We start from the raw sequence: 20,710 nt of genomic DNA on the forward strand, positions 1-20,710 counted from the left end.
GGAGATTTCTTTCTATTTCATCTCATGGACTTGAAAGATAGGGAGAATGTCCAGTTCTCCTTCTTAACAGCTGTTTTCAAAGAGGCTCCTGCTGTTCTGGTGGTAATTCCCCACAGCAGCTGCAGAGCACTACAGGCTTTTGTAATTTTGCAGTGCTCATCACATGCAGAGTCCCTTGCTCATCAGGGCAGAGGGTCTCTCTTGTGACCGCATTAATACTTTGTTACCTGTCTTTACCAGCAAGACATAACCAAACTTAAGAAACATAGGGAATCTCCTGAACAAGTCAAGAGAACAGGGATGACACTGCAGAAAGTAGAACTGATAGTTTCTGTTTTTCAATTAAAAAGAATTTGAGGAGGGGAAAAAAAATTTAAGTTCCTCACTTTCACAGGACATCTAGCATGTGGAAATGGAGAAAAGCAGAAGAAAAAATGTTGCTGCTTGTGGGGCTTTTTGTCCATCCAAACATGAAAACAGATTGTTACTTTTCCTTCTTGAAAATCTGAAACAATAAGGAGGCTAAAAACATGGCATGCATTTTGATAAAGTGTATGAAAGGTTTGCTAGATTTTGTCAAGGCTCTGTGATTTATTGGTAGGGTCACTAAATGAAAAATAGGTTTCCTTAACTATATTTGAAATAGCAACATATGAAATTAGTCTGAATTATACTGTTTGGCAATAGTTCTGCAGAATTTCAGGCAATTTTTACTTCAGTCTTCAAGGGTAAATGCGTTTTGTGGCTGTCTGAGGAACTAATCACTCAGTTCTGATCATTATTGCAAAGCGCTGTATATCCAAACGTCTATACACTCTGTCCAAAATGTTCTGCTCTTTATTAGGGTACTCTACAGGAATATCTGATACATGAGTAGTAGCAGCGCACAAAACCAACAGCTGAAAAATGGTATACCTTTAGAATTGTGGGAAAACTGCCTCAAAGTGCTTTCTCTTTCAAGTAAGAAGGAACTTACTCAACAAGTAAGAAGGAACGAGACTGGAACATCAAATAATACAGTGTTTCCATATTGAATTTTAACCTGTGTTGTACCTTTTAAAAAACATCTGTGTAAACTCAGGAAAGAATACTAAAACTGTAGCCTTAGGATGACTGGAAAAAGAAGACAGTTTCAAGAAACATATACCGAAAATGCTGTCTTCTCTTATGTTGTAGTATTTCAAAGCATGAGAAAACTCAAGGATGGCAAAAGAGGGTATCTTTCCTGTAATGTTGTCACCACTGTCTTACAGAAAGACTCAGAGTGCTACTTCTGCCTACGCATTTGTTCCTACTTCTTCTCTCACCGTTTGTGCTATCCAGCACTTGGGTCTGCCAGCTCCCACTGCAGTAGGCTTGCTTTTACTGTATGAAAGGGGATGAGTTTTCTCTCCCATGTTCTGTGTAAGATTCCAAGTAAAGCTCTGAGTTATAAACTCCATAGGGCAGAAATCACTTTTTTTTTTTTTTAAATGTTGCACACTAGCGTACATTCACCTGGCTCTCAAGTGACATTCAGCATTGCTTAACCAATATTCGCTGTGGAGGATATATTGCCATGGGCACTATTCCAGTAAAACTGAAATAAGAATTATCTTCAGAGGGGTGTGCAAGAGCAGGAAAAACTGGTGGAGTTTTATTTAGAGATCATGTAGAAGACTGGTAAATAAATAATCTTGTGCAATCAGTAACAGTCTTTAATAATTTGTATCTTTCTAGAGAGCTCAAACAGGAAGAGGGACAGGTTGATCTGGTCTTGACTCTTATAACTTGTCTAAATATATTTGCTTTTAATGTCTTTAGATGACAAGAAGGAGAACAGGTTTGCGGCTGAGCTGGATGAATATGGATCAGATACAATGAGTGAAATAAATATAGTTGGGCGAATTATCTTAAATATTTGGAGAGTGATGAGAAATGAGGTAATGCTTTTAAAAGGTTAATGTAATTGACTTACTGGGGGGGTTAATTCCTGTAGATGTTGTTGAAAATTTCATGTCACTAAGGTAATTTTTGTTCTTTATTTGTATACCTTTTCAAATGGAGGAGTCTGCCACTTTGTGAAAGTGGATTTTTGCATTTTGCTAAAATGTAAAATGCTGAAGCCCTTAATCTTTCAGTAGTGTTTCCTAATGATATTTCTTTTCACTTCTTCATGGGTATTGAGAATAACTTACCTGTTTTAGCAATTTGTCTAGTATGGGACTTTTAGTAAATTAATTACTTGAACTTACGTTAAGCTGTCAGACTTATTCACTGTTTTGCTGTTTATGACTTTACATTTAATACTTAAATAGTTCAGTCTTTACAAATTGTGTTCTGACCAAATTCACGTTTGGTCTTTGTGATCTTCTTAATTCCACATATACTTTTCCAATTTATGAGAGATATTCTTTCCTGACTTGTAAAAAGTTAGGGACTTCAAACTATAAATGTTCACCTTTGTAAGAAAGAATTCTAATAAAAAGTTGATAAATGCAGTTGTTACAGTTCTTAAGAAGGAGAGATTTCTTCAACTGGGAAAGACCTCATGCATGTTAACAGGTCCTCTGTGTCCTTCTAGGTGAATCTAATGAATTACACTTTTGAAAATGTGGGCTTTCATGTTCTTCATCAGCGTTTTCCTTTATTTACGTTCCGAGTTCTGTCTGATTGGTTTGATAATAAGGCAGATGTCTACAGGTAATGACCTATTAATCCATTTTGTTTGTTATTTTTAAGGCCATATTCTTAACATTGGATAGGTACAATCTAAAGTCAGCACAGGAAGAAATAATCAATTTAGCTCAGGTACTAGAATGGTCTATATGCAGCAACATGAGCTTATTTGCTCTGCTGTTCTGCTGTGTAGTTATACCCTCAGTATTTCATCACTGTATTTTTCCATTTAAAGTACACAAAGCCAAAACATTTTCAATTGTAGTTTCAATGTATCTGAAGAGAGGTACTATTTTGAAGTTCTGTAAGGTCTTTATTTTGTATATACTGTTAATCAGAAGGACTTCCTATGACATGTATCTCACTGGGCTTCACTCTTCTTGGAGTCTTCATTTGGTATTGTGTGATATGAACAATTCATAAAACTTGAGTACTGATCTGAACGTCATTTGTGACATACATTTAATTTCTGTAAAAGTTAAGTATTCTTTAGCTAGGTGGAAACTTGGTTTAGCGCTGAAATTACAAATGTGTGTTCAACTAAGATAGGTATTCTTAATACAGAAGGATGTTTCCACAAAAGTCCACTCAGTTAAAAAAACATGTAAACAGATGGAGAGAAATGCGAATTTATTTCTTTATATTTATTTCAGTAATCCTTTAGGGTACTAAGGAAAACAGGATATAGCATGTCATTGAGATATGCTTTAACAGTAGTTTGCTGTAACTCATTCTGTGTCTATCTTTAGATAAGTGTAAGTGTATGCTTATGTGCACCACATTTTTGGAAGAGCCATTGGAAAATGTCCCAGGGGAAATTCTATTTGCTGGTTTGTAGCAAATTATCATAAAAACATGTCTTTCTTATTAGAAAGAGCAGCACTTTCGTGATGGTTTATAATGAGGCATTCATTTTCACAGGTGGAAAATGGTCGATCATTATGTTAGCCGGGTCCGTGGGAATCTCCAGTTGTTAAACAAACTGGATTTGATTGACAGAACTAGTGAAATGGCGAGACTTTTTGGCATTCAGTTCTTGCACGTCTTAACAAGAGGCTCCCAGGTATGATTTAGTTTTTCGTATACTTCACAAACACAAAATAGTCTTCACAAAATGTTTTAGTTTCTTTGGCAGCTTTTCAGTCAGTATACGTACATTCATAAGGTCACAGAAGGCTGTTTTGCATAATGTGAAATTGAAACATAAAGAAAGGCAATTCAAAACCAGTAGTAATGGATTGAATAGTTTTGTCTCGGAGATTAGAAATAAAATAGAATGCCCCAAATGTAATCGTGCCAGTGGGTCTCTTCTGCTGACTTGGGGAGTGCTACATTTTCCCTTTGAGTTGGTATTTTTCACACTCGGATGAGTTTGCAAATGAATACTTTTTAAAACATTAAGAAATATAATTGAGCATGTTTTAGAAAGATGAGATTATTTTCTTCCAGGGCAGACAAAACTGCATTGAATATGTTCTAAGTGACATTTCCTGTGAAGCAGACCTCTGAGTGAGATTTGATGGTAAGACAAGAAGGGCTCTGGCTTTATTAAGTAAATGTGTCATGCAAGATGTGTGTGGTCCTGTTATTTTGATACTAGCATCAGAGGGAAAGGGAGCAGGACAGAGTGAGATTCACACAGCTCTTTCTCTGAGACCCGCAGCAGTCTCCAGTAACACCAGAAGCTTTCCTTGCCCAGGTTCTGAGTGACTAGACTAACTAGACTGGTTTTCATGGCTTCACATGAGCCCTGCAAGAGACACAAGTACTCTCACTCAGGTGTGTCTGTTCTGTTGTTGTCTTCTTTCATACCGTAATTCTTCTTTCCTACCATCTGCTTTCTATTTGAACACACGGGTAGCTGAGTTGACCAGGACTGATTATTTTGTCAACTTCTGAGGACAAAAAGAAAACTTAAAAACTGATGTCCTAACAGGATCAGCATCATCTTAAGCCAGGCAGAAATGGGAGTGTCTGAGGCTGCAGATCCTTAACAATTCAACCCAAATTAAAGAATTTTTCCACCTTTTTTCCTTTGACTGCAACAGCCTCTGTCATCTCTTGACCCAGTGCAGGTTCTTGTTGGTCTTGCTGGTACTGGCCGTATATTCAGCAGCAGAACCATGGTGGCATTCACTGGATATTTGCCAGTATAGCTCCATGATCTGCTTTCCCTTGTTACCAGAACAGTAGTGCTCTTGGAGTAAGGAAAAAGAAATGCACAGTTAGGGCCAGTGATGGTAGGACTGGCTTGCTGCCAGCGTAGATATGCTTAAACTGTCATCATTGCAGCCCACAAAGACTGTTCTGCCTGTCATTTTCTCAAATGGCTGTGAGTGGGAGTGAGCAGCAGAAACATGCTGCATTTTCTGTCCTGACTGTTCTTTTTTCTTTCCTTCTGTGCACGTATGTTTTGTTTCCATTGAAACTTTATAAATCACAGAGACGGCAGTGGCAACAGTTCCCTGTCACCTCAAATAATTGGTTTTTTTCCACTCAGAAGAATCATTACATTTTATGAAATACTCCTTTTCTCCTTAGAGGAAAAAGATGTTACAATGGAATAGTACTAAGAACAGATTTCAGATATTTTAAGTTATTTTCCATATTTTAGTGCATCTCACAAAGTTTTATAAGACCTTTTTTTTAAAGGTGGGGTTTTTTTTAATTTTATTTTATTAAGCTATCTTGAATATATTTCATAGTAGACTAAACAAGTGAATGGAGGTGGTCATAGGCATACAGATTATTAGTCAGGTGACTGAAGAACTTGGTGAAAACCCAAAACCACCCAAACTAGCTCTTGCCAGATCTAGTCCCTGACCACCTCATCACATATCTGAGTTGATCCCTGGACACAAATCAATGTGCAATTAGTACAAGGCAGCAGCAGTGTATGCTGCTGCAAAAGTATGCTTTCAAACCCCAACCAGTTTGTAAGGGGTCAGAATCTTGTTAAAGCTGTTGGTTCTGTAAGTTCGTTTAAAACATCAATTATACCTAACCTATTCAGTACAATGGTTGAATATGTACTGCGTCAGGCAGAGGGCTTTTGAATAGTAACTTAGTTGTTTATAAAGCACAGGATTTTAGGATTACATTGGTTTATTCTTTGATATTTGGGGTTTTTTTTCCATCCTTTGCAACCCTTGTATGTAATTTTCAGGTATTTTGGTTTTTATTGTCAGTGAGCAGAGTGAATACCTGGTTATTAGCGCTTTTAAAGCCTTACTAACACCCTGAATAATACGTAAATAGGGCTGTGTTTTTCTCATGTTGCTACCTCCACATGTGACATTTTGTGATGTCTTGAACAAGCTGAAAGTTCAGAAACTCTTTGTTGCTTTACGCTTCCTGTACTATGTGTGGCAACATCAGAGAGAAAGCACACTACCCAGTGCAAAGCAGCACACTTTTGAAACAGGCTGACTTAGATTCTTCCATTGGTTCTTGTGCTGACAAGTACATCCTAGTTACTTCTCAAGGTCAAAAGGTTGGAGGCACAGTTATCAACTTACACAGCTCACATGTCATTTCTCTGTTCTCCCAAATGTTGGAATGAAATTGCTGAGGAGATTCCTATGGAAAATGCTTGTCAACCATGTATTTGTTTTCTTCAGTGTTGTGCAGGTCTAAAAAACTACAGTTTAGCAAACACTCATTCACTGACTGTAGCATGGCCCTCACTATATTGTTGCAGCATGTTGAATGTTTATTTTTTCCATAGATAAAAATTGGAAGTACTTGATTGTTAATGATTAGGGCTAAATGATAAAAGAACACATGGAAAAGTTCTACTAGAAGTGACAGAAAATAGCCATACTCTTGCTTTTAATGTATATTTCGGAAAGCTAGCTGTCTGTGCTTTAAATTTGGGAAATGTAAGTGCATATTTACACAGTTTTAATACACTCATGTTTGTTCTGCATTTTTTAAATTGTAATGATTATATCCATACTGTTTTGCAGTATCGTGTGGAGTCTATGATGCTGCGTGTTGCAAAGCCAATGAATTATATTCCTGTGACACCCAGTGTCCAGCAGCGAGCTCAAATGAAAGCCCTGCAATGTGTTCCCTTAATAATGGAGCCAGAATCCCGCTTCTACAGCAATGCTGTTCTTGTATTAGATTTTCAGTCGTTATATCCTTCCATTGTGATAGCATACAACTACTGCTTTTCAACCTGCCTGGGACACGTTGAAAACTTAGGAAAGTAAGTTGTTATTCTTTTCTCACAAACTTTGGTTCCATAGAGACTTTATCACCTTTTCTAAGGTACTGAGAACCCTCGGTTGTCACTGGAAGCAGTGGGCATGTGTCAACAGCACTGTTTTCTGTTACACAATAGAGATGATAAAGATCCTCTGTGTAGATGTGTGCTTTTGTGTGTACACACTCAGACATACACATGTACACATCGATATGTATTTTTAATTAAATACAGAATTAGACTCTGTCCTGTTTAAAAAAAATACCTGTGCATGTGTATATACCTGCTCCTTTATTGTGGTGGTACTGGTTTTTAATATTGGTTCAGAGTAAGTTAAAATGTTAGGTAAATCCACTACCTATTTTCAAAACTGGGCCGCTACTAATCCACTGTATGTTAATAAATTGTTGTTCTCTTCTAACAGTTGTAGTTCACACTGGTCTTAACTATTCAAAATGAAAAGATACAGTGAGTTATTCTGTGTAGCATCTCTTACTGAGCTTAACAGTAATTCTCTTCATTGGAAAAAAATCTCATTGCTCATTATAATTACCTCTCTTCCAAATAACAATATTTGGAAGCATGGGAAGCTGCATGCGATGACTGCGAGGTGTCACCATGAGGTTTTCAAGTTTCTGATTTGGAAATTCTGAACTTGTAAGAAGAAAATACATGGAATGTGTCGCTTGGTAAACATGCAGGGTTTCCGTAGGGGATTATGGTATGAATGCATGCCTCAACTAGTACAGCATTTGGAAATAATGCATTAATGCAGAACAGAATTGGTAAATTACATGTGTGGAATTGAGCCATTTATTACTACTTCATTCCTAGAGCCTTTTGCATGTAGCTACGAAATTTTAAAGTATGTTTGTTTATACCTGATATTATAATCGCGATTCTGTCCTTGCATTATCAGCATTTTAGTGTGAGTTGATGCATTTGCTTGATCAGGCTTTAAATGAATGAACTGTATTCATATTTAGTTTTTTTCTCTTTATTAGATATGATGCATTCAAATTTGGCTGTACATCTCTCAGAGTACCTCCCGACTTACTTTACCAGATTAGGCATGATATCACAGTGTCACCCAGTGGAGTAGCTTTTGTCAAGGTAATTCTATTACTGCACCGTGACAGACATTTTCACTTCCTTTTGGCTGACTAGCTTAAGATCGAAATGATACTGTAGTTTATATTTTGCTGCATTAAGAGCAGACAGAAGGGGGGAGGTTCAGCCTCCCATTTCCCAGTGTTTCTTGATATTTGTCAGAGTGCTGAGTTTCTGGCAGCACAGGAAATAAAATGTCATCTTTGTGCTTTCCTTTATACTGAAGGCTTATTTCATCTATAATTAAACTGTACTTTACTTGTGCAGTTTGGGGATCAAACAGTAATTATGTGTGTGTAACACTTCATTCTTCTCCTGCTGCATAGCAGAATACTTTCCTAGGAAAAGGCTCATGGCTCAGGAGATGAAACTCCCTTGACTGGCTTCTGTTGTTCACATTTTATGTTATATGTACTGCTGGCTGATTTGTAACAAATTAATAAGTATGGCCTGGAGCTCTTACAAGTAAGTAGCCAGTCAGCAGCATACACATATGTAATGTAAACCAGAAACTTTCAGTAAAGAATATTTGCAGATTTTTAAAATACAGTATTCCTTTAGTGTTTAACATCTTGAGAATCAACAGTTTGATACTGAAGTCCCATTTTAGTTAATAAAGTTATCTAAACAGTGCATTAGCAGGGCTGATGAAAACAAAGAACAAAAAGCTATTCACCTTGCCTTTTAAGAGCTTTGCCTGTGCTCTAGATTGCTCGTATTATCTGTGGGAAGAGCCAAACCGTTGGTGCCTAGGGCATCTTAATTCATTTGTCTTCTTAACAGTGGTTGTCTAACAGTTCAGAGTTTCGCTTTTACTCCTAACTGTTTAGGTTTGGCTTTTTAACATAATTTTTCCTTTGTTCCCTTTATGGCAGCCTTCAGTAAGAAAGGGTGTGCTGCCAAGAATGCTAGAAGAAATCTTGAAGACTAGGATAATGGTGAAACAGTCAATGAAGTCTTACAAGCATGACAAGGCTATAACTCGAATGCTTGAAGCTCGTCAGCTGGGCCTTAAACTTATAGCTAATGTTACATTTGGTTATACTGCTGCTAATTTTTCTGGAAGGATGCCGTGCACTGAGGTAAGGGTTGCAGATACAAATGCAGAAAAACTCTGGAAAAGACACTGTTCATAAAGTACAGTCAGACATCGCAGTATTATGATTTGAAATTTATTTAAACTAAATACCTTCTTAAAAGCTGCTTTTAGTTGTAGCACTGAAAATCAGCCACTTGGGATTTATTTGCGATCCTTAAAAAAAAGCCCTAAAAACCAACTAATATTTCTTCTTCCCATAAAAGAACATTTGGAGTTGGCATTTCTGTAGAACTCTTTCCAGAGGTAGATGGGATTACAGTTCTAATAGTGGAAATAAATAAAATAAAACGTTGTAGCTCTTTCATAATTTTCATAAAAGGAGGGATCAGCAGAATCCAAAAACTAGAGAAAATGATCTGAAGTGATCTTGTCTTGCTCCTTACACTTCCAATAAGCCTAAAGAAGTTTAAACCAAATATTCCTTTCTTTTAGTTCTTTGTAATTTTTGATCATTATTGCTGTAATTCTTGCTATTTTGGGGTAACATAAGCAACCTTTTTATTTATTATATGCATTTAAACCATGAAATAAAATATAGATTGTTTCAATATAATACATTTCATAAACAGATCAAGCAAGTTTAGACTGTGTTTACCAGGAGCTAGTATTTGGTTTAGCAGTAAAGATTTCCAATTAATCTTCAACTTTGCAGGTTGGGGATAGCATTGTCCACAAAGCCAGAGAAACATTGGAGCGTGCTATAAAACTGGTGAACGATACCAAAAAATGGGGTGCTCATGTTGTGTATGGCGACACTGACAGGTAATCAGTGGTCTGTTTCTTGCAGTGCTTTAAAATCATAGTAGTTCTTCGTAGTTATATTTTTCTTTTGTCTCAAATAGGGGAATTTATGATACTGAAAAGAGTGTGTGGACCCTTTTTTGGATGTTGCTTACTGCCTTGCTTGGATATACAAACTAAAATAATGTTTATTTTCCTGGAGTTTCTTTTAGGACTTCTAGAAAGAACTTTGAGGGTTTCCTTTCTTTTGAAAATCATGAGGAACAGAAAAAGGGGAGGAAATCTTATTTTTTCAGCTGTGAATTAATGTGTCTTATTTATCAAATGAGTATTTTTGTGCCTGTTGCTGCTGCCATTTTTATTTTGGAAAACAGTATTCATAATATAGTAGGCTTTGCATGTTGATATTTAGAGGAAGGCACTATTTTAAGCTTCAAAAGTGGATACAATTCAGAAGCAGCCACCAGAGCATGCAAAGATATGATTAGGCTGCCTGAAATACATCATATGAATAGCTCTCCTTTCCCAGTCAGTCTTTCATCTGAATATTCGCCATGCTCTGGGCGTATCCATCTCTGGGACTAGGCTTGGATAATTTTTCAGCCATAGGAAACAAAGCTTCTCTGGCTGTCTACCCTTAATACCTTGATTGCTGTAATAACTTCACAACTCTGATTTCAGCCAGATTTGACAAAAGACTTGAAATTTCAAAGATACTGAATTCATAGTAACTTCATGAAAAAAAGGAATTAAGAAAAAAAATGTTGGAGAAGGGAAGTAAAATTCTCTTGCTGCCCATAGTGAGGGAAAAAACGATGTACCAGAGCTCTTTACAGTTCTCCCCTGGGAACTCAGGTTTTGCAGAGCACAGGAGCAGTCACGTTCCCTGCCTCAGCAGAGACACAGCATTTGTTGTGTCTTTGATACTTCTAATCTCTTTCAGAATGCTTAAGTTTCTCATGGTTTTGGCTTTTCTATGTAGGAAGGGAACAGAATTGATAACAACATCTCTGCCTTGCCACCCAGAAACTATAGCTTATAAATTTTGAGAGCTATATGGAATAGATTTGTGCTTATTTCCTATGTTTGATTTCTTGTAGCATGTTTGTACTCTTGAAAGGAGCCACAAAGGAGCAGTCTTTTAAGATTGGTCAAGAAATTGCTGAAGCTGTAACAGCAACAAACCCCAAACCTGTTAAACTGAAGTTTGAAAAGGTAAAATGAAAATATTTTGCATCAAGTGTGCTGAGTGAAAACATTGTTATCTTAAAAAGTGAAGAGAGGAGATTTTTCTGGACACTAATGTAGCACAAGGATATGCAGCAGTCGTGTGCTGTACTGTTTCTGCAAGTACATTGCAAGCTCCTTGTCAGAATGCTGCAGCCATGAGCAACAATAAATATTCTTGTGTTGCCATCAGGATCCCTGATGGCCTGTTGCACTTGGCAGCACCAGGCAATCTGAAATTCATCTCTCATCAATATTTAGAAATCACAGAATCACAGAATGGTTTGGGTTGGAAGAGACCTTAAAGCTCATCCAGTTCCAGCCCCCCTGCCATGGGCAAGGACACCTTCCACTAGACCAGGTTGCTCAAAGCCCTGTCCAACATGAACAATTCCAGGAATGGGTCAGCCACAGCTTCTCTGGGGAACCTGTGCCAGTGCCTCGCCACCCTTACAGTGAAGAATTTCTTCCTAATGTCTAATCTAAATCAACCCTGTCAGTTTAAAGCCATTCTCCCTTGTCCTATCCCTCCCTGCCATTATAAAAGGTCCCTCTCCAGATTTCTTGTAGGCCTCTTTTAGGTACCGGAAGGCCGCTATAAGGTCCCCCCAGAGCCTTCTCAGGCTGAGAAAGTTGCAGTTGTTCAGCCTGGTCTTCCTAACAGAGGTGCTCCAGCCCTCTAATCGTCTTCATGGCACTCCTCTGAACTTGCCTCAGCAGGTCCATGTCCTTCTTGTCTTTGCAGACCAGGATATGGTTGGCTTTGTGGGCTGCAAGTGCATAATGTCTCCCTCAGTTTTGTATTACGTACAATCAAAGCAATGTATGCAATTTGGTAGAGGAGATGTACATCATCCCTTGAAGCGATTCCAGTGCATTAATTACAAGCCTTATATTTAGTCTTCAGCCAGATTTAGCACACTTCAGGATATGTCCATGTGAAACATATGCAGATAAAATGAAAATTCATAAAACTCCATTCAGTAAGCTTTCAGAAGTATTAATGACAATAAGCATTTTATAGAAGAACATGGCTATGTTATACTGATTTTGGTGGAAGTTTATAATGGAAAGTCATTAGCAATCAGTTCAGGTGCTCTAGATACTTACATGTACATACACAACTCAACAGGTTGAGTCAGAATTTGTAAGCAAATTGCCATTTTCCACTGAAAATACAGCAGATAAGTATTAGCAAGAAGGTCAGGATACGTATGGAAGGCACAGCAGCATTTCCTCAGTGACCAGTATACACGGACCCTTCCAATGTGAGGCGATCTGTGTCATTAAGCTGAAGGAGGAATTGGCCAGAAAAAGATTAGGTGCAAAGATATACTTGAGAAGATGGCCAAGTGCTTCACTTCAAGTGCTCTTATTCACCTGTGGGTCAAAGTACTGAGTTCTGTCCTAGTGTGGCTTCCTAGCACAGGAAAAGGAAAATGCCTTGAAGCTGGAGCACTGTTCAAGAAGTGGAGCACCTGCGTGTAGGACCTTCTTCAGCTTGAGGCAATCTAAACTGGCTGCTCCTCCCTCTTCCAGGAGAGTCAGGAAGATGTGGTGTTACACTGTGTGCAAACCTGGGAATATTGTTCTCCATTGTTTCTTTTAAAACTGGTCAAGGAATACTGACACAATCAAGAATGAAATAAAAGGTTGGATAAAACAAAATAGATCATGACCCTAAAAATCCATTCATGAGGAAACCATTCTGCAAGCATAAGCATTTAATAAACATGCTTTCCTCAGATCAGGATACTGACTGGTTCTAGGTTCATAACCTCATAATTAGATGAGGTTTGAAAATAGAAAGTTCAAAGCCACTACTTTAGCTGGGGAAGTTTCCTTCTCCGATGTTTAAAATGAAATTACTCTCTTTTTACGAAGGAGAGATAATATGGTTACATCAAAAATGCTGACAGGTACAATCCAGAAAAGTAAGGGTACTCAAAACAAGTTACACTGTGTGTTGCTTTTCATCTGAGCTTCAGGTTGCTTAGCCTTTGCAGCTAGATGAAGTGATCGAAGAATGGGACACCACTGAATCCCAACTTCCTCATCTGTTCCTTTAACAGTCTCTTGATCTAGAGCCACCTTAATACTCCCAACACATGCTGGATTGGGCTATCTTTTTTTTTAACATTCCAGGTCTACTTGCCATGTGTCTTGCAAACTAAAAAGAGGTACGTGGGTTACATGTATGAAACACTGGACCAGAAGGACCCAGTATTTGACGCAAAAGGCATAGAGACAGTCCGAAGGGACTCCTGTCCTGCTGTTTCCAAGGTAAAATACTCACACATCTCTTCCTGAAAGTAATTAGAGGATTCTATTATTGCTTTGCGTGTTCATCCTTTCTCAGAGGTCCTAGTCCTTGTGAGCTGTCTGAGACTTCATCTGCTTTTCTGGTATGAGCCATTTGAAAGACAAATTGAAGATCTTGCACAGCATTACAAGGAATTGCACATTCCATCTTTATTGTCTATCAGCCCCTAAAATCCCCATAAGAAGCCCTCAGCCCCATCCATGTAAGTTCTCTAGGAGACCATTCTTGATCAAGTTCACTTTAACTGGAAGTATTACTCCAAGATGAGCGGGGCACACTGATGTGTCTGCTAAGCAGCTCACTTACATAAATCTAGTTCAGCTAAGAACTGATTTAAAATAAACTTCCTTACCTGTTTATTTGAAGCTGTGTATTGGGGGCTTAAAAAGAAAAGGCTTTTGTTCCTAATCAGAGCAAATTTATGCCAGTAAAAATGGTAGCCACTTAGGAGGATTTATTTCAGTTTTTAATCCGAGTTCTTTTTGTTTGCTGATGTGGTCAGAAAGCCATGGTAGAATATTTTAGATGATGGAAAAAAAACATCTCTCATGCTCTGGAAAGCCTCTGTAATTGTTGAACACTCTTAGTGCCAGAGGATGGATAATGTCATGAAAGATGTGTCAAACCGAGGAAAAAGTTGTCCAGTAATGTTTATGAATGTTTTTTCATGGAAGGGAATGTAACCTGTTGTCATATTAACATTCTAGTTCACAACTGATACTTTTTCTAAGCATTGTGTCAGTATCTCCATGTAGCTTACTTATTTGGAATTCATTATCTTTTAGTTAAGCATATGAGGTTTTCTCACTTTTTTCCTTTGGCTGTAAAGATACTTGAGCGTTCTATCAAGCTGCTATTTGAAACACGAGATATAAGTCAGATCAAACAGTATGTTCAGAATCAATGCATGAAGTTACTGGAAGGAAAGGCCAGCATACAAGACTTCATCTTTGCAAAAGAGTACAGAGGGAGCTCAGCTTACAGACCTGGATCCTGTGTACCAGCCCTGGAAATCACCAGGTAAGGAGATTAAGTGCTAATCGTAGGTATTTTTTATCTTGACCTTTGTACTGCCAGGTTACAGGTTAGCAGTGGGGTGTCTCCTTCAGATATTGTTGCAGCAGTTGGCTGTGACTTTCTTCTACATGTGAAGAGAGATCAGCATCAGATAGTGCTAGAGAGCCATTTTATAGTCCTTGAAAGAGCCACGCACATAAAAGAGTAAAGCCTCTTGTCAAGATTCTGCAGCGGTGTGTTCACTGCTGGTACTTAAGCTTTGGGTTTTGTCCAAGGGCTTGACTCTCCAAGGATGCCCATCACTCACAGATAGCAGATGTGTTAAAAACTGTTAACAGTGACATCTCTCAGTGCTGCTAGATACATCACAAGGCTTTAAAAAGTACCTTACTAAAAGTTAGTATTTCATACTGTTGATACTGTTTATCGATAATTGATAAGGTGAGCTGGCACATTTTGCACCTTGCTTAATATAAAAGGTCTTTAAGTTAAGCTATGCTTTTTGAATACAATAACATTCAAGTCCTGGACTGATACCTACTTCAAATTGGATTGTTCTTTTCTTTCTGCGTACTTGAGCTCCTTTTAGTACCCTGGCTGCTCTTCATTAAAATACTTCTTTAAGGAAGAGGTAGCTGGAAAGCAACCTGCATGCAAACCCAAGTGACCGGAAACAGAAGACATCTTTAGGGCTCATGTTCCAAGTTTTAATATTCGGGTCTGTTCATGGGTCTGTATCCTGTGCTTCATAATAGGCACTAACTTCAGTCTGATGGAGAGGTACTGATATAATCAGATGGGGAAGTTTACAAACAAAGGAAGTAACTAAGAATTTGTCCCTGGATGCATTCTAATGGCTATTTTTTAAACAGGAGAATGCTCGCTTACGACCGTCGCTCGGAACCACGAGTTGGGGAGCGAGTGCCCTATGTCATCGTGTACGGCATGCCCGGCCTGCCCCTCATCCAGCTGGTGAGGCGGCCCGTTGAAGTCCTGCAGGATCCCAACCTGAGGCTGAACGCTACTTACTATATCACCAAACAAATTCTGCCACCACTGGCAAGGATCTTCTCACTTATTGGCATAGACGTCTTCAGCTGGTACCATGAGCTGCCACGAGTAAGTGTTCAGAAACAGATTACAAATGCAACACATCTATAGCGTGTTTGGTTTCATTGTGACTTTTAATGGAATGAGCTTTATATGAAGCAACAACAAAAGTTATTTTACAGGGCAGCGTTTGATGCCCAGACATGCAGACCTGGTTCTTAGATCCCACTTACTAAATCAGTTTTTTTGGCCAGCCCAGAGTTAACCACAGTGTCAGCACCTACTTTCCAATAGTTTAAGAGTATTTTGCCATAACCATATATCTTTTTAGCAGTACTAGCATATGCATCTGTTTGGCTATGCCACGTTTGAAATCTCACTATAGTAGATGTTGGTGCTCTGTTTTTCCAAGATGTTCTGAAGATCTTTCTTTTTTATAGAAAAGGTGGTAATGCCCCAGCAGCAGGAACACTTCTTTCAAAAACTGTATCACCAGAAACTCTAAACTATTTCCAAAAGTGAGTTTCCTGAAAGTTAAAGAAATCTCCGAGATGAAGAAAGAGATGTATTAGCTGGATTTTAGTCTGTGATTCCCCTGACAAAAACAGGTGGTGAAAGATGGTATCTGTGTAGTTTGGTGACTCTGCTTAGTGTAGACTTCAGCAGCATAGAAGTACATCATGTTCTCCACTGCACGCTTTTAATACAGCCTTGGTGGAGTTCAGTTCTGCTTCTCTACCTTTCCAGTGGCACTGCAACACTCACCTTAAGTATCTCCAACAAGCTGCTCTGAAATAGCAAAAAAAGCCCTGATTTTCCGCAAGGCCAGAGAGCACCGAGCAGAGGTTGTGTTTGAAGCAGTGAGTGTGGGATAACACAAAGCACAAGTCATGCAGCACTAGGAGTGAGTGCAGAGAACAAACTTCCCTGGGTGAGGGGGCAGCAGTGGAGCTTCGTCTGGAAAAATCAGAGCATGGGCTCTGTGGCAGCTCTGTGACGAGGACTACACCGGCACAGAAACTCGATGGAGGCAGTATCCAGAAGGCAGCGACTGCGGCTGCAGCCAGGAACACCTTTGGATGTGAAGCAGATCAACACCTACAAAGGAGCTCTGCAAGAGGCAGAGTTCAAGATGAGATCAGGAGTTTAGCATGTGACTGAGGATTTCCTTGGTTACTCTGTCTTTTTTGGTGAGATTCGCTGTGAAATAGGTGTGGGTGTGTTCTACCCTGTGTATCACTTCCGGGCAATGCTGCGCTCTTTGGTGATGAGATCCATGTTAATAATTTGTGTCTGAAGCCATGCCCTGCAGGCTGTGTTGCACTTCCATACTCCTTTCAAAAAAATGAGGCTGTGTAACACAGGAATAAGGTGAGCTGTTCTCTTTAAAGTTCATTACCTCTTAATTTTATTTTTCTAAGATTCAGAAAGCTGCTACAGCTGCCCACAGCGAGCTGGAAGGACGCAAAGGCACAATCTCCCAGTATTTCACGACCTTACACTGTCCTGTGTGCGATGAACTGACCCAGTATGGGATCTGTAATAAATGCAGAAGCCAGCCACAGCATGTGGCAGTGATTCTCAACCAAGAAATCCGAGAGCTGGAGCGTAAGCAGGAACAGCTGGTCAAGGTACGCTTAAAGCACTGTCAGATGTCTGTCAGCCAAAGACGGGCTGAAATTTCAAAGCAGCCTGTTACTGAATGCCCCCAGCCGAAATGGGAAGCACAGTCTAGGTGCTAAACGTGTTGCAGCTTGTTTGCTTTTTCCCATTGCTGTTGAAGGCAGTGTAGCAGCTGTTCCTCTCCTTAGCTTTGCATAAAACTGAAGGCAAAAGGGGGGTGAGATCAGGAAAAAAAATGCTTTTCTTCTTTATCTTACATGGTTTAGAATCATAGAATCATAGAATAGTTTGCAGGTGCCTTTTTATAATGACAGTGATGGAGAGTTGTGAAAGTATGAGTCACCTTTTTTGCATTAAAATAACTGACAATGTTCTAGTAACAAAAATGTTGTCCCAAGAAATGCATTTATTTATGTGTTTAATATGGATGTGTTTTAGCCTGGAGGTTTTCTTGTTATCTTTCCTCTCGTAGGAATTTTCCAAGCTGTTATTTTTTTTTGCCCCCTGAGCTAGAAGTCAGTGCAGAGGATGGCTCACTGCACTCACCAGTATATTCTAGCAGAGCACAGAGCCTCCCCTTGCAGAAAGGTGTCTGTCCTCACCTCATTTTCGTACTGTTGTAGCTTATCATTAATATTTCTGTTACAATGTATTTTTAGCAGTAGCATGTGAGCCGTGTTCAAGACTTGTCTGAATTGCAGGGATATGAATGTTCCTATAGTGTAGGCATTGATTTGACAGGTTCCCACGGGGTTCCGTTGCTAGAAAACCATTACTGTTCATTATTCATAAATACTGCATTAGGAGTGTGTATTTTGTAACATTTGCTGTGACCTGCATTGTAAATGGCAATAGAGGAAGGCGATGCATGTTCTGCAGTTTTCTGTGGTACTCTGAACCTTTTGCATTGCTTTTGTTCTGGAATAACTCAGACCCGGGCAGATGGGGTCAGCCCCATGGAAGGGTCAGTGTTCCCATCAGAACTGTCTTCTGTCTCTGCAACACCCAACGGGTTGGCAAGGCCTGGATCGATGTTGTAATCAGCATCTGATGACTCAGCCTCTCTAAGAGTGTCTGTCTCATTTTAATATGAAGATGTATATATCCTTCACAGTTTACATTCTTGGCCCTACTACATCATAGACATGCCGGAGCCAGCAGAAAACTGATACAACACTGAATGCTACATTAGTTTAAAACACACGAAAAAACTATGTGCCACAGATAAAGGCCAGAGACGGCTCCCCTCTACACAAACTGAATTTAGAAAGTGTCTCAAGTACCATTTTAGGTGGTCCCTTGCATTCAAACCAGCCACAGCCTTACAACAGAACAAGGGTGGGCTTGTTTCTGAGGTTCTTCTAGTGCTTACAAACCTGGAACAAATAGCTTAAATCCTGCTCCTGAACAAATGGTTTAAATCCCGTTCCTTTGGGTCACAGTTGCAGGGCAGAGACCTGGTATCCTCCGAGGTGCCATGTGTGGGACATGGCTGAGCAGGGTGGCTCCTCTCCAGCTGCTGTCAGTGTGAATTTACGGTCCACAGGGATTCAGTGGTGGTAAAGGTCTGGCCAAGAGGGTTGCTGGTACCCAGATAGTTTTAACGTGGAAAGAAGGAAAGTAACTAATTTTAAAAGCAAAGGGCTAAGATTTTGACTTGTTGTTGAAACGGTGCAAATGGTGCGGTAACGCTGTGTAATGTTTTGATGTTACAAAACACAAGTGTGGCTGGAAGCAACTTGGTGAGTTTTTGGAAGAACCATCAGAGGTGGCAGATGCTGGAAAGGAATAAAAATAAAATAGCAAAGAGGGGCCTTTAGTTTTCTCAAGGCAGCTACCTTTGGAAACCCTGTGCCTGCTGCTGTTTGATTCCATCAGGTATCTCATGCTGAAAGTACTTTCAAGCAGCATTAACTACATTAAGGAATATCCATGAAGGAGGAGAGCAGTGGAACCTGTGTACCCTGTGCATTTCTGTCTTGGGATTGATTAACTACGACCTGGGAGCTTAACTTGAAACAGTAGTTTATCCAGTCCCTTTCCTGCTTAGAATAACTGCAGACTAAGTTTTGTCTTGTTTCGGTAGAATACTTTTCTACAGGGCAAGTTTATCATGGGTATAACACACTGCCCCACTTAATCCACTCATTTTCCTTAACATATGCCACCACATCCGAGTAGAACTCCATGAGCAGGACTGAGGCCTGAGCTGTTCAACTCTGCTGCCCAGCGCGGGGCAGCTGATGCCAGCCCAAGCACCAGCACCGGCAGCACAAGGAGCAGCCTGGCAGCTGCAGGAGAGGCTCCATACCCAGAGCAGAGCTGCTCTGGAGCCCTCTTGTGTTGCGTAAAGGATGGTGCTGGTGGGGTTGCCCTCTTCTGCTGTCACTTAGTGCTGAGAACTTCACAAGTGATTTATACCTTCCTTGTTCCAAGTTTGCAATAATCTGTTTTGCTTTTTGACATGCAATCTAGATATGCAAGAACTGTACAGGCTGCTTTGATCGACATATCCAGTGTGTCTCCCTCAACTGTCCCGTACTCTTCAAGCTCTCCAGAGTCAGCAGAGAACTGTCCAAGGCACCGTATCTTCGCCAGCTGCTCGACCAGTTTTAAACAAGCTGAGTCACAGGATTCCAGGTGCTACTTGTTTTTCCCTTCAGTGTTTACCACACTAAGACTATTGTGCATGGTGCTTTTCAATTCTCATCTAGTCCAGGATTGCCATTTTAACTGTTTATTATCTGAAGAATAATGAACGCTTATCCTAACTAAATTAAAAACCAACAAACATTTGACCTATGAACAGCTCACTTTTTAAGATGTACAAATTTCTTCCTTCTTTCATGTTTCTAACATACTGTTTTCTAATGCTGATGTTGAAATAAATAGCTATGTGTAACATCTTGTAAATCCATTTTCAAGTAGAAGTCAAGTTTACTTCCTGGAGGAAGGAGTACTGAAAACCTCTTGAACCGATACAACCATTCGTGTGTGTTCTTGAACTGTCAGTATCAAGACGTGTTACTTCGATATTATCCATTCACTTTATAATTTTGTCTGCGAAATATTTTGTAAATACACTTTTTTACTTTTCAAACAACTGAGTAAAATAATGTGCAATGACTTTTATACAGATAATTTTAAAGTTGGTTGGTATATCTCCTCCTGAGTTTTGCTTGATTCCAAGTAGATGGTTATTTTGATCAGACTGTGCAGGCAGTAGTATCATGTGTAGCATTTTAAAACATTTTTTTCTAAGAATTGCTGTCTTGCTTTAGCTATTAATGGGGCATTGTGAGGAACTGTGCAAAGACATTTTTGTTACAAACCTGTGGGACTGTTGCAATACTTTAAATATAAAATTTTATTCCATTTTTGCTTGTTTTGTATAGACATTTCTATTGCTTCTAAATATGCTTAAAATATTTTCTTTCCTTATGTACTGTACAGTTAAATCTTATTTGCCACCATCTTGACAAAATGTGTATTTAGAATATTTGTATAACTGTATAAAATGGAAAAGGAATTATGTGGTCAGTGCATTGTTTTCTAAACTGGAAATCATTTTGTTTTAGAAGTTAATAATGGAAACCATATTAAAGTTGAATAAAACGATATGGTAAAAATTACATGGGTTTTTATATTTACC

The 20,710-nt window shown here is 39.1% G+C and overlaps 1 protein-coding gene and 1 long non-coding RNA gene across 3 annotated transcripts in view; one reads left to right on the forward strand and one right to left on the reverse strand.

Moving 5' to 3' along the window:
• Positions 1-20,690, forward strand: part of REV3L (REV3 like, DNA directed polymerase zeta catalytic subunit) — a 121,856-nt gene extending 101,166 nt beyond the window's left edge. For both annotated transcript variants that reach the window (XM_061460105.1, XM_061460106.1), the window contains 13 exons: positions 1,804-1,922; positions 2,564-2,682; positions 3,580-3,721; positions 6,627-6,871; positions 7,873-7,981; positions 8,854-9,060; positions 9,730-9,839; positions 10,919-11,033; positions 13,191-13,328; positions 14,198-14,388; positions 15,258-15,504; positions 16,857-17,066; positions 19,534-20,690. In XM_061460105.1, coding sequence (XP_061316089.1) covers positions 1,804-1,922; positions 2,564-2,682; positions 3,580-3,721; positions 6,627-6,871; positions 7,873-7,981; positions 8,854-9,060; positions 9,730-9,839; positions 10,919-11,033; positions 13,191-13,328; positions 14,198-14,388; positions 15,258-15,504; positions 16,857-17,066; positions 19,534-19,674 — 2,093 coding nt within the window. In that variant the 3' untranslated portion in view covers positions 19,675-20,690. The remainder of the gene's footprint in view (positions 1-1,803; positions 1,923-2,563; positions 2,683-3,579; positions 3,722-6,626; positions 6,872-7,872; positions 7,982-8,853; positions 9,061-9,729; positions 9,840-10,918; positions 11,034-13,190; positions 13,329-14,197; positions 14,389-15,257; positions 15,505-16,856; positions 17,067-19,533) is intronic.
• On the reverse strand, positions 15,551-16,862 carry LOC133272706 (uncharacterized). Its single transcript, XR_009744518.1, has 2 exons — positions 15,929-16,862; positions 15,551-15,792 (listed from the first exon to the last, which is right to left on the reverse strand). It is a non-coding gene; the product is annotated as an uncharacterized LOC133272706 (long non-coding RNA).
• Positions 20,691-20,710: the final 20 nt, after the last annotated feature.

This window comes from Pezoporus flaviventris, unplaced genomic scaffold (genome assembly GCF_033815535.1).
Source record: "Pezoporus flaviventris isolate CSIRO_AGI_PZ_B2104156 unplaced genomic scaffold, CSIRO_AGI_Pfla_v1 ptg000031l, whole genome shotgun sequence".
NCBI lineage: Eukaryota > Metazoa > Chordata > Aves > Psittaciformes > Psittacidae > Pezoporus > Pezoporus flaviventris.